At 43.6% G+C, this 15,561-nt stretch overlaps 1 protein-coding gene across 3 annotated transcripts in view; it reads right to left on the bottom strand.

The window, feature by feature from the left end:
- The window catches only part of Npr3 (natriuretic peptide receptor 3), a 78,084-nt gene extending 72,161 nt beyond the window's left edge, over window positions 1-5,923 (bottom strand). Inside the window, exon 1 of one of the 3 annotated variants that reach the window (XM_004848655.3) lies at window positions 5,066-5,923. In XM_004848655.3, the coding sequence (XP_004848712.1) occupies window positions 5,066-5,816 (751 nt within the window). In that variant the 5' untranslated portion in view covers window positions 5,817-5,923. Of the gene's footprint in view, window positions 1-3,918; window positions 4,163-5,065 lie in introns of those variants that run through there. The other 2 variants (XM_004848656.3, XM_087189271.1) reach the window with 2 other exon arrangements.
- Between the last annotated feature and the right edge of the window lie 9,638 nt (window positions 5,924-15,561).

Here is a 15,561-nt window from a genome sequence, read left to right as displayed (position 1 = left end):
ATATTTTTAGATAATACCTCATATGCAGAGAGCACACTTTATGGGCTACGTTTTTCACTCCTGGATGAGGGACCCAGGGCTGAAAGATCCTATCTGATTTAGTGGCTGGACCTGCCTAACTCTGGGAAGAAATAACAATAAACAAGTCCTTTCAACAAGATATCTAAAGTCATATTCTCCAATCAGTTTCAGCAACAGTAAAAAGTATATTTTCACATTTGCCATCTACTTCTGCACCCATGTTCCATTTAAATCTAAACTTAGAAGAGAAAAAAAGAATGTTTCTGCATGTGTCCTGCAAACTGAAAATGTGATGCAAAAAAACCCAAAAAACCAAAACTCAGTGGTAATTTTGGAAGTGGTCAAAGAAATCTCCAAGTAAGAGGATTGTTAAGTGGTAAATAGCAGAAAATAAGAAAAATAAAGGATAGATCCCAGAAATGTAGTATACAAATAAAGAACCAGGAAGAGAAAAAAGATGAAAGGAGGGCATAAAATCATCAGAGAAGTAAGAGATCTTTCCAGAATTGAAAGACATGGGTTTCTGGAAAGAAGAGGCCTACAAAGAGTTGAAAGCAAAATACCAGCACCAATGTATATCATAATAAAATGTTAAAACATTGACTACGAGAAGATTACAAAACTTTCCAGAAGGGAGGATAGCAAATATTATACCCAGAATCCACAAAAATTCAAGTTTCCAAATATTAATGGTGGAATTTAGAAGACAATGGAGCAACACTATCAAATTTTGAGAGAAAATTATTTCCAACTTAGAGTTCTATAATTAGTAAAAAGAAGATATTACCAGACATGAAAGCTACAAAATTTAGCTTTCATTCAACCTTTCATGAAAGGCCCCTGGAGGATGTACTCCACAAAAATAAAGAAAAGGGGCCGGGGATTTAACTCAGTGGCACTGCGCCTGCCTCACAAGCGCAAGGTCATGAGTTCAATCCCTGGTACCAAAAATAAATAGATAAATAATAAATTTAAAAATAAAGAGAAATACACAGGAATCTATCTTAAGAGAGAGGTGATATGAGTCCTAGGAAAACACTAAAGAATGAGCCCAGAATAATAACTGTACAGTATGCCCTGAAAACAACTAAACTAAAGCAGCTCAGGAACTTAAAACAGAATTAGGTGATTTAGCTGCAAATCCATACAAAACTTAGCAGAAAACAGTAGTGCAACAAAGAAAATGTCATCATAGTAGCCTACGTGGCTCCACTATAAATAGCACTTTTAAATGAGAATAATATTGATACTAAATATGTGCTAACCAAAAACTTTAACACAACCATATCAGAAAAGAAAGCTTGTGTGTGTGGTTAAGAGACAGTAGAAGAGAACTCAATCATCATTTCCCTTTGGAATACCAAGAGATAAGACCTGAAATTGAAAATATCAAAAGTAGCATGTTAGAGATAAAAATACAAATAGAAGAACCACTCAAAAGGCAAATATCTACAGGAACAGCTACAAAAGTTGAAGATCGTTGCTTCTAGAAAGTAAGAAATGGGGACTTGGAGACAAAAGTTTTCCTAATAAGACTTGTGTGATTTTCTAACTTTATATAGTTATATACTCATTTTAAAAAAAAATAAATTCTAATTGTTTCCAAACAAAGGATTTCTCTGGCTCTTTCTACATACATAGCAATAGATATCATTTGTAAAGTGAGACACTTTATTTTTGTTATTCACAAAACTGTCTATTCCAAAGGCCTTTGGAATTTCCACACTGAAGCCTACAGTGCTTCTGTCTTTCTGGCACTATGCGCTGGCCCTTTTACACTTATCATGGGTTCTCTGCCTTAAAATTGTGCTGATCATATCACTCCTTCTTTTACTCTAGACTACCAAAAATAAATGATTCTTAAAAACTAGTATCTCTATAGTCATTATGCAAGATAAGATTAATGACATGTTAACTAAAAGAATAACTACAGTTAATACAAAACTGTTTGTGTATAGAATACATCTAGTTCTGCACCTGGTAACATATATAAATGAAACGATTACTCACTTTCATAGCTTGAAAAAATATCTAATTCTATGTCTGTCTTTTTTTAAATACTGAGGAATATTGAGGGCAGTCCACTGTATAAGTGAATCCATTTTAAATGAAGAACGATTTTTAAGGTATTCTGAGGTGTGTGTATTTCAGTGATTTTAGCTAAAGACATGAAAGAGAAAACATGTTTTTAAATTATTGACTTAGATGACAAATCCCTAAGATGACAGACTAATTAATGCCCCTTAGTTTTTTTCTACAGTATAGCACATAACCAAATGAAAATTGAGTCATATTATTACTGTATTTGAGATGGTGTCAGTTTTTACCAAGAAAGAGATTCAAATATTCATAATTTGGTTTTAAAGATGACCTGAAGACCAAAATATGCTAAAAATGTTCTCTCCAAAAGAGGATTAAAGCATACTCTAGGTCATGGTGATTAAGAAGGAATTTTTCAAAGGCAGAAATACTGTCAGTTACATTTTTACACTTGGGTGAACAAAAATCAGGATCACCAAGTATCAGCTCGAAGAGCCCTTATTCTCCTGACTCCTTGTTTCACAGAGGAGGAGATTCAGGCTCAGAGACATTCAGTGGCTTGTGCAGGCCACAGAGCTGTAAGTAGAGACTGAACTCCTGAGGCATCTGCTTTTCTACCCAAGGTTCCTTCTCATGGCTCAGTCTCCCTTCTAGGGAAAGGGGGTGATATATATACACATCATCCCTACAGTGAAGCAGCTTGTTTATTTATTGATCCCTTAGGAGGGCTCAGACACTGTGTCAGCGCATTCCATGGGTGAGCTCCTCGAGCCCTCCAACACCAGGAAGCCGTGCGTGTTCCCCCTACACCACTTCACCTGAAGAGCCCAAGGCACAGAGCTCAACAGCAGCTCAAGATCTGCCAGCTGGTGAGTGGCCGAGCCGAAAACTGCTCTGAAAGCATGTACTGAATCCCTGTTTAACACATTAACTGCTTATTATGAAGTAAAGACTCAATGTGTTCCTAGAAGATCCCCTGAGAAAGCTTGTCATCAAGCAGCTTTCCTCAGAGTAAGAGACTGGGGGGCAGGCAGGTGCAGTTTAGGGGAGAAATTATTTTGTTTCCTGAATATCTGCCAGATCGCTCTTGGAAACGTGTTTTAGAGCAAGAATCATAAAACTGTAGCCTTAACACCAGTAAAATATAAACATCAGCCCAGCAAACTTTCACCACTAAATTCAAAGTTGGATTAAAAAAAAAAAGCAAAGAGACTTGGGAACATCTAGGAGGCTTTGAGAATTTGAAAAATAAAAATGCAGCAATAGAAGGCAGTACAAATCCTCTGAAGCCTGAGGCATAGCGGCCCGCAGGCTCTGCCACCGTCATGTCCCTTGACCTCCATTGAGAGGCTGAGAGGCCCTTTGGCCTCCATTTGCCCTCATCTGGGCAGACAGATGCCCTTGGCCTTCACCGGGCCAAGTGAGCTGAAGCCCGGGGGACCAACAGGGCAATGGAAGTGCAGCCGTTTCTGCAAACCACGGATCTCACAATTAAGGAGACACACCCCCATCCGCAACCGAATCTCTAAAGTCCAGAGCTGAAGGAGTAGGTTCGGGGGGCCCAGAACAGCTGAAGGCGTGCCGGACGCTGCGGAACTCCGGGTACTGGGAGTGTGGAGACAAGGAGCCCCGGGGCTGGCGAGTGGGCAGCCGCCGATGGACACAAATGCCCTTTTTCATAATCAGCTTAACTGGCAGGGATTCGGCGCAGACACCCTGGAGTTCGAGCGCTCAAAGCCAGCCTGTACTCCCATGGTCAAAACCCCCTGCCTCTTGGCTCCCACGGGTGCGTTCACTCGAGTCCCAGGTGGCCATGTTGAAAAGGGCGACGGCTGGAGCTCTTCTGCCCCGTCTCACCTGTTTCTGAGGCTCCTGGCCTCAGGCTGCGCTGTCCCCCACCGCTAGTGCTCAGCCGGGCCAAGTCATGGATAAACCCTTCACCTGGCTCAGCCCTGCTTCCCTTGGGTCTCACCCGGGTGGCACCGGGGTCCCGGAAGCTTTCCCCCGAGTTGCGCCGGGGCATTCCAGGCGCGTGCGCTCGGAGGAAAAGCAGAGGCGGGCGGAATCCCCAGCGCTGATCACCCCAACCGTGACTCCGCCGAGAGAAGCGCGCTATGCTGGGCTTCCAGCCAGCCTTCCCACAGCCTACACCGAAGTAAAACGGGCCGCGCTGGGGGCTTCCCGATCACCTATCCGCGACCATCCGCTCCCTGTAGCGGCAGCCACCAACCCAACCCAGCATGGCGCTTTGTCCGGTTCGGCGATTATTTCAAATCCCCAAAGACTCCCGGAGGAAATGCGAGGGGGGACCCGCAGGTGGAGAGGAGGTTCAACGCCCCTTTCTCCAGGAGCGCGCCCCGCAAAGCCCAGTTCTGGGAGCTTTGCAGACTGCCCTGACGAACGCACAAGGGTGTCGCCTGAGTCCAAACACAGCGAGGCATTTTTGTGGAAAGCACAGAAGCTTGTTTATAACTGCAGGAGCCGTGGAAGGAATGAGAAGAGTGTTACAATGAGCCTTTAAAAGAAACCTAGGTTCTGTGGCAAGAGCAGCCGGGGAAGCCGGGAGGCCAGGGACAGCTAGAGGAGGTACGCGGCTGCAGAGCGTCCAGAGGCTTCCGCACCAAGAGGGGCGCGCTTCGGGAATGGGCTGGGCCACAAGTTCTTTCGTATTTGGCGCGGGTCGTGCGCAGGTCGTGCGCCCCTGATTGTGAGTCCCCCGCGGACCGAGCGGGAATAAGGGGGAGGCGGCAGGCAGTTTGACAGCACCTGTTAGAGGGGGGCACGTGATCGGCGGGCTCAGACATCCCCTCGCCCAGGGTCCTCTCCAGGACCGTCTACTCTAGGTGCCCCCTCTACCGCGACCGCTCACCGAGCTCGAGGATGGGCAGCGCAACACAAGTGAGACCCCCGCGCGCGCTCCCGGCCTCAGCTCCCTCTGGGGCCGCAGAGGACAGCGGAGGTCGGTTGGGTTAGGGCCCGGGGACCTGGACGCGCTCCCGCTCACCTCTCTCACTGGCCTGCATGTAACGCACGATGTCCTCCAGGTCCAACTCTTTGGTGTCGTCGAAACTGTAGGTGGACGTGTGCAGACCCTCCTCCTGGAAAACCCCGTGGACCCCCTCAAGGGTGAAGTAGCAGTTGCGCTCCAGCTTGTCGTCGGTGTAGACCAGCGCGGCGCGGCTCCATTGGTGGTGGCGGAACAGGGCGAGCATCATCTCGCCCATCTTGGCGTAGGCAGGCGCCACGCGCGTAAGGTGCGAGAACTCGGCGTCCTTGTGCCGGAAGCCGGCGGCCAGGGCTCCCGCCGACAGCATGGGCAGATCCCAGTGCGACGCCAGCCGGGCCACCGGCGCCGCTGCGTACTCGCACACCGGCCCCAGGATGAGGTCGGGCTTGGTGCCCCGCGCCGCCGCCACGCGGTCCACCAGGCTGAAGAGCGCGCGATTGCCGCAGTCCGAGTCCTCGTAGGCCACCTGGAAGCGAGTGCCCGGCGGCAGAAGCCTCCGGCCGGTTCCATTGCCCTCCACGCTGCGGAGCGCGTACTCGATGGCCGGCCGCACGCGGGCCAGCGAGAACAAGTAAGAGTCGTCCTGGGGCAGCAGCACCAGCACCTCGATCTCCTGGGGCGGCAGCGCCTCTCTCTCCCGGCGCCCGCCGCCCCGGCCCGCGCCCCCGCCGCCCGTGCCGCCGGCCAGCAGCGCCCAGCCGAGCAGGACGTGCGCGGAGAAAGTGAGCGCCAGCAACGGGGACGGCATGGTGCCGCGACCCTCGCCGCCCTCTCCGCCCGCTGGCCCTCTGCCCCCACGCACCCTGCCGCCTTCCTCCCCACTCTCCTGCCTGAGGTCCCTGCGCCCCCTTGGGCACTCTAAGAAAATGCCCCTTTCGCTAACGCCGAAAGACAGTAAGAATCCTCTGCAATGTCACTAGCATAAAAAAGAAGAAGAAAAAGTTCACCAAGTGTAAACCTGTGCGTCTGTAATATACCTGTATACTATTATAAATATATATTCGCCCTTCCTTTATGCATATGCTGTTTTGCTTAGAGGTGGCTTCTTATTTGGGCGTTGCTAAGGTTGCCTTTGAAAGGCTATTTGCAAAAGAAAAAAAAAAAAAAAAAAGACTTGTCCAAGTGTTTGTAATTGACGGTGCATCTCCTTCGCGTGTGATCTCATTGATTCGCAGGGGTTCCCGGATCCATAGCCCGCGTTTAAATAGCGTGGCCTCGGCGGAGCGCGTTACCACACAAGGCGCGCCGTCGCCGGGCCCGGGTTCCGGGGCGGGGGGCTGGGCCGGGGAGCCGCTCGTTAGCACTCTGACATCAGGGCTCCTCCCCGCACCCCTTCCCTGCCCACCGCTCCCCGTCCCTAACCCCCACCACCCGCGTGCCCCTCTGCCTCCCCTTAAAGCCGCCGCCGCCCACGTCCGCACCCGCTGGAGCCCCCGCAGCGCCGCTCGCCTCTAGGGTCCCCGCCTCTCCCAGGCCATGCCCTCTGCAGCTCTGGGCTTTAAAAAAGGAAATGTGTTTGAAGAAACGCGCGGGCGCGTACACACGCTCAGAGGCGAGGACACACACGCTGCGGCGGGAGGCAGGAGTGAGGAAAGGAGTAGTCGTCTAAAGTGCCACGCTCGGTGCAAAAATCCACAGGTCCCGCCGGTCTCACTTCTTCCTTGCTCTGGCCCCACGAACTCCCGCCTCGCGGACTGGGGTTGACCGGGCACCTGACCTTCCCGGTCGCCGGCTCAGGGTCAGGGAACTGGGATCGAGTCCTTCGCGGGCTGGCCACTTCCCGCGCCCCTGCCCACCCCGGGCCTACGCCAGCCCCCTCCCTCTGGGCCTCGCGGGGACCCCGTAGTTGCAGCGCCGCCGGGGTCCCCGCGCCCTCGCTCACAGACCCCCCGCCGGCGCGCGGAAAGCCTGAAAGGGAAACTTGTTGCTCCCAAAAGCGTGCGAAGGTTTCGGCTTCTAAGGGTGTCAGAAAGCTTGAAAGGCATCTCCAACTCATCCTCGGGGCTCTGGGGCTAAGCCAGCCAACCCAAAACCTCCCTCGCAGGGTCCCCCTCCAACCCGACCGCTCGGAGATCAAGAGCTTCTTTCGGCTCCAGGCTGCGCAAGTCAAGCTGCTCCAGACGCTGCGATGCCAAGAAAGGTGCTGCCTCGGAGGCTCTGTCCCGCTCCGGTCACCGCCACAGCGGCCGCGCCGAAGTCCGGCGCCGGGGGAGCGTCGCCGGAGCTCTCCGCGCAGCGGGGCAGCTCGGAAAGAAGCCAGACCCTCTGTAGGTGGTTACACACAGAAGCCATGTGCAACGCAAATGTGCTACGCTGCACGAGAGAATTCCGACGCTCAAATCCCGCAAATTAAAATAAATTCAAAATGTTTTAAACTGTTCTTTCATTTGGGCGTCTGGGTTCACAGATTTGTTAGTCATAAACCTACGCCCTCTTTCGGCAGAAACTCGCACTGACTCTTTCCACCGCTCCAGGAGCTGCTCCCACCCACCCCCAGCCACCCCCGCCCAGCCCTAAATCGGCCCAGCTGTCCTTTGTGACCCTGAAATGGCAAACAGAGGTTTCCAGAGATGTGGCGGCTTGGGCACTGGGCCTCCTCGCCTTTAACAGCACTCTCCTTATCGCTCTTTCTGACATCCTAACTGTAATTGTGGGTAACGTTTCATCCTCTGGGTCATTTAGGTTTCAGATTATGCACTAGAATCCCTAAATTTTCACTATAAGTAGGAGTATACTAACTCTTGAGAGAACTTTCATTTATTTAATTAGAGCTGCTAACCAGTAGTAGAAGAGGCATCTATGAGAAAATGTAATTCCACAAGCAGAGTAATCCACACACACTGGAAATTGAGATTTAGTGCTTCACAGCAATTAACTCCTTCCTGAAGTCGTAGGAGGGCAGGCGTTGTCTATAACATCATAGTTATAGTAATATTTTTTTTACAAGACAACAGGACAACAGCTAAATTCTCAATTCCAAGAGTCTTAATGGATTTCAGCAAGTTGCCAGGAGACGAGAAAAACCAAGGTTTTCTGTTACTGCCAGCTATGCCCGGTATCTGGGAACAGCAGCCAGTGGAGATATGATTCTGCAGTGTGTGGTATGGACTCACTCGGAGAGTCTGAGTTTCAGTGGCACTGGGTGTGAATCCCACTCGCATCTCAGGCGCTGCCCAGCCTCGCCCACGGGTCGACAGCAGGGCAGTGCGACTATGTTAGGGTGAGCGCCGCAGTCGCCTCGTGCGTGTCCTCTGGACAGGAGCTCTTCCACTTTCAGCCTGTGGCAAAGGAACATGGACAGGACGGAGTGTGGCCGGGAAGAGGCCCCAAACTAGACCGCAGGAGAAAAGCCAGTGTTAAGAGTCTGCCCGTGCCCAAAACATCCCTTTTAAATTCCAAGAGCAGAAAGCAGGGTTTTTAATAAAAATTTTCAAATGCAAACAGGCACAAGGTTATGAAAAGGCTCACCAACTAGTATATGGATGTTAATGTTGTGGATTTGTTTAATTCTATTAAAGCAAACTTTTTGCAGTCAACTGAAAGCGCCTAAGTATCACGGAGTTCTGCAATTTTGAAGTCCTAAAAGACCTACGAAATCACCCAGGCCAGGCCTAGTAGCACACACCTGTGATCCCAGCACTCTGGGAGGCTCAGGTAAGAGGATCACAAGTCTGAGCCCAGCTTGGGCAAATTAGTCACAGCAAGGCTGTCTTAAAATTTATAAAAAAAAAAAAAAAATTAAAAAGGGCTGGGGAATGTAGGTCAGCGTGAAGACCCCGGGTTCAATGAGAGAGAGAGAGGAATGAAAACAAAAAAAAAAAGAAATCTCCAAGCCTGGCATTCTCTAGTTGAAGAATTGAGGCCCAAAGAATATAGATGATATACACAAATATTGCTGTGTACCCTGAGAATATTTTTAAATAAAATAAACTATGTAGTACCTATTATACCAAGTAAAAGAGGATTGTGGACAAAGCTAACTGCCACTTTAACATTCTTTGTATCAAAATTTTATCTTATATTTAGCTAGGTATTCAGGCTACATGGCAGACTAAAGCTGAAAATAGTATCATTTTATAATAAAACTTTTGTTACACTTTTAAAAGTTAAAGCAAAACAAGAAAGAAGGAAGAGGAAAAATAGGAATAATATCTCTTGAACTCAATTTTTAAACATTACTCTTTTTAAATTCTGTAAAACATGAAATGAGGGAGAAAAAAAGCCCTTTTCCACTTTCAAAAAAGCAAAACACTAATCTTTTCACTCGGTGCATCCTTTCTGGACTCAATTGTTGAAGGAAAACAAAAAACTAAGTTATGGAGAAATCCTACAAAATAAAATTAGGCAATTGAAAGCCTAAAGGACAATGCTCATGTGATAATACAGAAATTCATGGACCTTCTGTAGAATTTAGAAATGTTTTCAACAACATACTCAAACCATGAATTTTTTTTACTTTAATCTACTAAAATGTTTTCTAGAAAGTATTCAGTTGCTTAGTTTCCAGCTGTGTGAAATGAAATTTGTACCCATATGTTACTCTACTACTACCAGGAAAAGCAGCAGCATACACAGAAACTAACATGTGATTCTTTGAAATGTAGTAGAAATGCTATCAGAAAGTTTTCTCCACCATCTGTAAGTTTCTGTAACTCTTCTCCCTCAGAATCCTGTATGCAACCTCAAAAGTAAGCATCCATCAGATTTTCAAAGAGCCTCTTTTTCTTTGTCCAGCCAGCTCTGAAATCACACTAAAGACCACTCCTGTGAATCATGTGGCCCACAAGAAAATACCTTCTGAGGACAGAACTGTTGAAAATACACTTCCCCCTAGAGGCAGAAAAGATGAAAGGACATTACACATAAGCCAAACATGTTTCTGTAATTGAAGGAATATCGAGATTCTCATTTTTAAAATAGAGTTGATGTTTCCAAAGGAACTATTCAATAAATGGAAGAAAAATCAATGCACACAAACAAATTAAAACTTTGCCTCTAGGTTTTAGCTTTCCTTGCAGAGACTCTAATAATTGAGCCCTTTTCCTCCATTACATTTTTGCCAGTACTATGAATAATACTAATTATGTATTTTTATTTAGGTTTATGATTCATTTTCATCAGAAACTGCAACTTTGTGCCTTTGACAAGGCTTCTGTGTTACCATCCTCTTAGATTTCCATCCACAATAGTCTTATTTTCATTTGTTTGAAGAGGTTCTGAGACAAAGTAACACTTGAAAGACTCCTAAAAAATGTATTGCTGGTCTGTGACTTAACTTCAGTACTGGCATAGGAAATGCAAGCATGTGCATTATACATTTACAGACAAGTTACTTAATGTAGATTATCACATTACAAAATCAAACATTACATCAAAAAGCAAGTGTGTGTGCCTCAACTTCATGGACAGTAATACTTTTTTTTTTTTAGTTGTACACTGTGTTCTTCAAAAAAAATATTTGAGAAGCCACATAAATATATGAAATGGAATTTTAGAGCACTTTGCTTGGGCAACAGGCACAGGGTTCTATTTCCTCCTGTAGCCTTCAGCAACAGCCCTAAGCCTCAGAAATATTCTGCTCCCCCATCTGAGATTCAGCAGCATTCCTAGAGTTCATGATCACAATGAATTGCATTTCTATTTATAAGGAAGAAATATATCTGAATTGGGATCCGGTCTCCAGAGCAGAGTGGAGTACTGTGGAAAGAACACACATTTAGAAGCCTTACAAGCAAGTCTGCAGATTATCATAGAACTTATTTGACCTTCAGTTCTCTTTCTCTCTCTTTCTCTCCCCCTCTCTCTCCCTCTCTCTCTCTCTCTCTCCTGAACCCCAGACATTCACACTGAACTAATCCACAGCCCCTTTTGCATTTTTTCTCTTTGAGACAGGGTCTCACTAAGTTGCCCAGGCTGGGCTCAAACTTGCAACCCTCCAGAATGCTAGAATTGCAGGCATGTGCCACCATACCAGGCAATTTTCTCATTTTTAAAGTGGAGATATTGCACTGGTGTTGTAGAAGTAAATGTAAGAAAAAGCAAAAGCTAAATGCTATAGGAAATTAATAAACACCACCTCTTGTTAGGACATTTTCTTCGATGTCTGGTTAAAAAAAAATAACACCAAGTAAATGTTCAATAAATGTTTATGGAATGAATGAATAAGTGAATACAAAACTCCAAAAACTGTGATCCATGTGTAACTTGCTTGGAATCATCTACTGCTTGATTACAACACACCTTATTTTATAATAGTTGTTTGTTAACAGTGGCTTTCCTGAGGGAACCATTTTGGCAATCACTTTGACTCTGGCTCTGGATTCCCAACCTCAGGTATTTCCTAGTAAGCTTGAGACAAGAACCTGTCCACTATTCTTTCTCCTCCCATGGATCAAAGAGAGCAGGACCTCATGTTTACCACCTTATGTCTGCCCATAACAGCTATCAGCCTCCTCCAGAAATTCCAGTATTGAGAAGTAAAGAGAATAAGAAGAGACAGGGTCAATCAGGGAGTAATTAAAATAAGGGGGAACATAAGAGGGGCTCTACAATGCACAGGACTTTGAAGATAAGAGGAGTAGGAAGGAGGATGCAGATTGTGTGAAAGCACAGAGGTTGTATCAGGAGGAATGTATTGAATTTGAGAATCATACATGCCATCATAAATAATGAGAGAAGAATAGGATGTATCTTAATGTATTATATACCCAGGCTATAAAAATGTTGGGCCCACAGCCTGATGCTCTTGTTCAATTCAACAACCTTTTTAAACATCCATAGTGTGTTAACGATTATGGTATTCTACACCCTGACTCTAATGTATCAGACATTCACTTGTTTGACAATATGATTTCATACAAGTTAATCTGTTCTGGCCAACCATGTTATAACATTCAAATGTGCTAAGATTAACAGCAACATTATCAGGACAAAATATACCATATTTTAAGAATATTTCATACAAATCACTTTTCTAATATTGTATATCAAATGTTGAACATTTTCTATAATAAATTATATCAGCATTAAACCATTAAAATATAAACTCCATTAAAAGTTTTTTCCTCAACAAGGGATTTGTTTTTCTCCAGTTCTACATTCCATTCTTTAAAAACAATATGTAGGAAATTAAAATTTTATTTTACCAATGATAAATCCAAAAAATGCAAAGATTACTATCAAACAGAATTTAGAAGAAAAATAATGAAACACAAAAGAAAAAAAAAGAGATACTTCAGAAAGAAATTAATGTATATGTATATATAAATTTATGTGGCTAAAGTTTTAAAATCATAATTTTCAGAACATGCAGACAGATCATGTTGGATTTCTGATTCTGCAAGCAATATAACATGCCAAAACCCCTAAATACTAGTTGTAAATGGTTTTAGTGTATTGATTTACCAGCACCTCATCATTCAAGTTTAATTCTTGATTATTTTCTTGCTGAGAACTGCTGCACATTCTTTCTAAAAAAAAAAAACAGTGCATTTTTTTTGTCATGCTACGTACAAGAATTAAAAGGGTTAAGGAAATTTTCTATTAGTATCAATCGCAAGGTTGTGAGAAAAATATTTTTTATTACTTTCCAACAAATACATTCCATTTAGAATTAAATCTTGGATAGCTGATGCATGACACTAAAATAGAATAGAATGACATGAGGAAAACATCACAAAAATTTCTGACATTTGCCCTCTTGTATTTTTGGTGATCATGTTATGACATCAAATTTCACCCTCACATTAATGTAGAAAATTATTTCAAAAGTTGACATTGTTCCTATTCACTTGTTGATGACTCCTTCAACACTAAATATTCTTTGCTCTTTATCCAACCTACAAAAATATTCTTCAGCCTTTTTTGTCTTTTTGGCTTTTCCGTCTGCCAAGGAGAAATAGTGAGGATTAATTTCATCTGAATACTGTCACTGCTGACTTAGTTACCTTATGGTTTGACATGGAAAGGATTTTCTACTTCAGCAATCTATCATATCCAAGTGCATGCAAGTGTACAAATTATCTCAAATTATAAATTATTCATATTTTAATGAATCTTTTGGATTCTTTTTCAACCTCGGGTACAAATTTTTTAATTAACATACCCTTTTATAAAATTTTTATTGGTACATTTAGGTATACAATATAATGACATTCATCATTTGAGATTTGTACCTTCACATAATATATCATGATTCTTATTTTTCTCCACATCCTGCACTCCCTTCAACCCTTCCACTCTTCCCTATTTACCAAGTCTTTGTTTCCATTTTTTCATTTTCTCATGTTAATTCCATTCCCCTTTCCTTTCACCTGCCTCTGCCACTTCCCCTTCCTCTTTGCACCTTTTCTTCCTATTTCACATTATCTATTATACATTTTGATCCTTATTTACATTTTCAGTTTCTCCAGAGAAACTATTCAGTATTTACATGTGTGCATCCTATTTCTTCCACTTAAGATTATCACCTCATCAATGAAATTGAAAAGGAAGCAATACTACCAAATTCATTCCTGAAAGCAAGTGTTACTTTGATTCCAAAACCAGGGAAAGACCCAACCAAAAGACAGAACTACAGGCCAATCTCCCTAATGAACATAGATGCAAAAATCCTCAACAAGATACTGGCAAACAGACTACAGAGGGTCATCAAGAAGATCATACACCCTGACCAAGTCGGATTTAACCCAGGGACGAAGGATGGTTCAACATACATAAATCAATATATGCAATACACTATTTTAACAGAGCCAAGGACAAAAACCATATGATCATCTCAATAGATGCAGAAAAAGCATTTGAAAAAATCCAACAACCATTCATGATAAAAACCCTACAGAAAATTGGAATAGAAGGTCTTTATCTCAACCTGTTTAAGGCTATCTATGAAAAACCAACAGCCAACATTATAATAAATGGTCAAAAATTGAAAACTTTCACGATAAAATCAGGACCAAGACAGGATGCCCACTATCACCACTCCTGTTCAATATAGTTCTGAAAACATTAGCCACAGCAATTAGAAAAGAGAAAGAAATAAAAGGAACAAAGATAGGAAAGGAAGAAGTTAAACGGTCATTATTTGCTGACGACATGATACTTTACATAGAAGACCCAAAAAACTCAGCCAAAAGACTTTTAGACTTAAATGACACATTCAGTAGAGTAGCTGGATAAAGGTAAACACTCAAAAAACAATAGCCTTCTTATACACAAATAACAGACTCACTGAGAGAGGAATTAGGGAAACAATTCCTTTTACATCCAAAAAAATAAAATATCTAGGAATCAATATAACAACGGAAGCTAAGACCTCTACACTGAAAACTACAGCACTCTGAAAAAAGAGATTGAAGAGGATATAACAAAATGTAAAGACATCCCTTGTTCCTGGGAAGGAAGACCCAATATAGTGAAAATGGCCATACTTCCAAAACTGCTATATAGATTTAATGGAATGGTAATTGAAATTCCAACAATATATTTCACAGAACTAAAGAAAACAATCGAAAAATTAATTTGGAATGAGAAGAGACCTAGAATAACAAAAGCAATTCTAGGCAACAGAGACATGGCAGGGGGTTATTACAATCCCCAACTTGAAAATATACTACAAAGCTATTATGATTTTTAAAATACAGCATGGTACTGGCAAAGAAACAGACCTGAGGACCAGTGGAACAGATTAGAACATGCAGAAACAACTCCAGACACACTCAGCCATCTCATCTTTGATAAAGGAGCCAAACACTCTCACTGGAAGAAAGATAGCCTCTTTAATAAATGGTGCTAGAAAACTTGGGTTTCAACTTGTCCAAGATTAAAACTAGAGCTATATCTCTCACCATGCACTAAACTAAAATTGAAATGGATTAAAGATCTAAATATTAAAACAGAAACACTGAATTGGCTGGAACAGAGGTTAGGTAGAACTCTTGAAGACATTGGTGTAGGAAAAGATTTTATGAACAAAACCTCAGTTGCCTGTGAACTAGCACAATCAACAAGTGGGATCTCTTCTTACTAAAAAGCTTCTTCACAGCAACAGAAACCACCAGCAGTGTGAAGAGACAACCCACAATATGGGAAAAAATCTTCACCTGCTATTCCTCAGACAAAGGTCTACTATCTAGAATCTATAAAGAACTTAAGAAAATCAAACCTCCCAAATTTAAAGAACCAATCCAAAAATGGGCATCTGAAATGGGCAGACATTTCTCAAAGAAATAGAAATAACAAATAAACATATGAAAAAATGTTCAACATCACTTGTCATTCGAGAGATGCAAATGAAAACAACACTGAGATTCTACCTCACCCCAGAAAGAATGGCTACTATCATGAAACCAACCAATAACAAATGCTGGTGGGGCTGTGGAGAAAGAGGAACCCTGCTCCACTGCTGGTGGGAGTGTAGACTGGTGCAACCACTGTGGAAATCTCTATGGAGATACCTCAAAGAACTAGGACTGGAAGTCCCATTTGACCCAACT

Source organism: Heterocephalus glaber, unplaced genomic scaffold, assembly GCF_053883595.1.
Source record: "Heterocephalus glaber isolate CG9 unplaced genomic scaffold, H.glaber_assembly_v1.0 deba00001538, whole genome shotgun sequence".
NCBI classification, from domain to species: domain Eukaryota; kingdom Metazoa; phylum Chordata; class Mammalia; order Rodentia; family Bathyergidae; genus Heterocephalus; species Heterocephalus glaber.
Note: the sequence above shows the minus strand (reverse complement) of the source record. Positions and strands in the feature narration are given on the sequence as shown.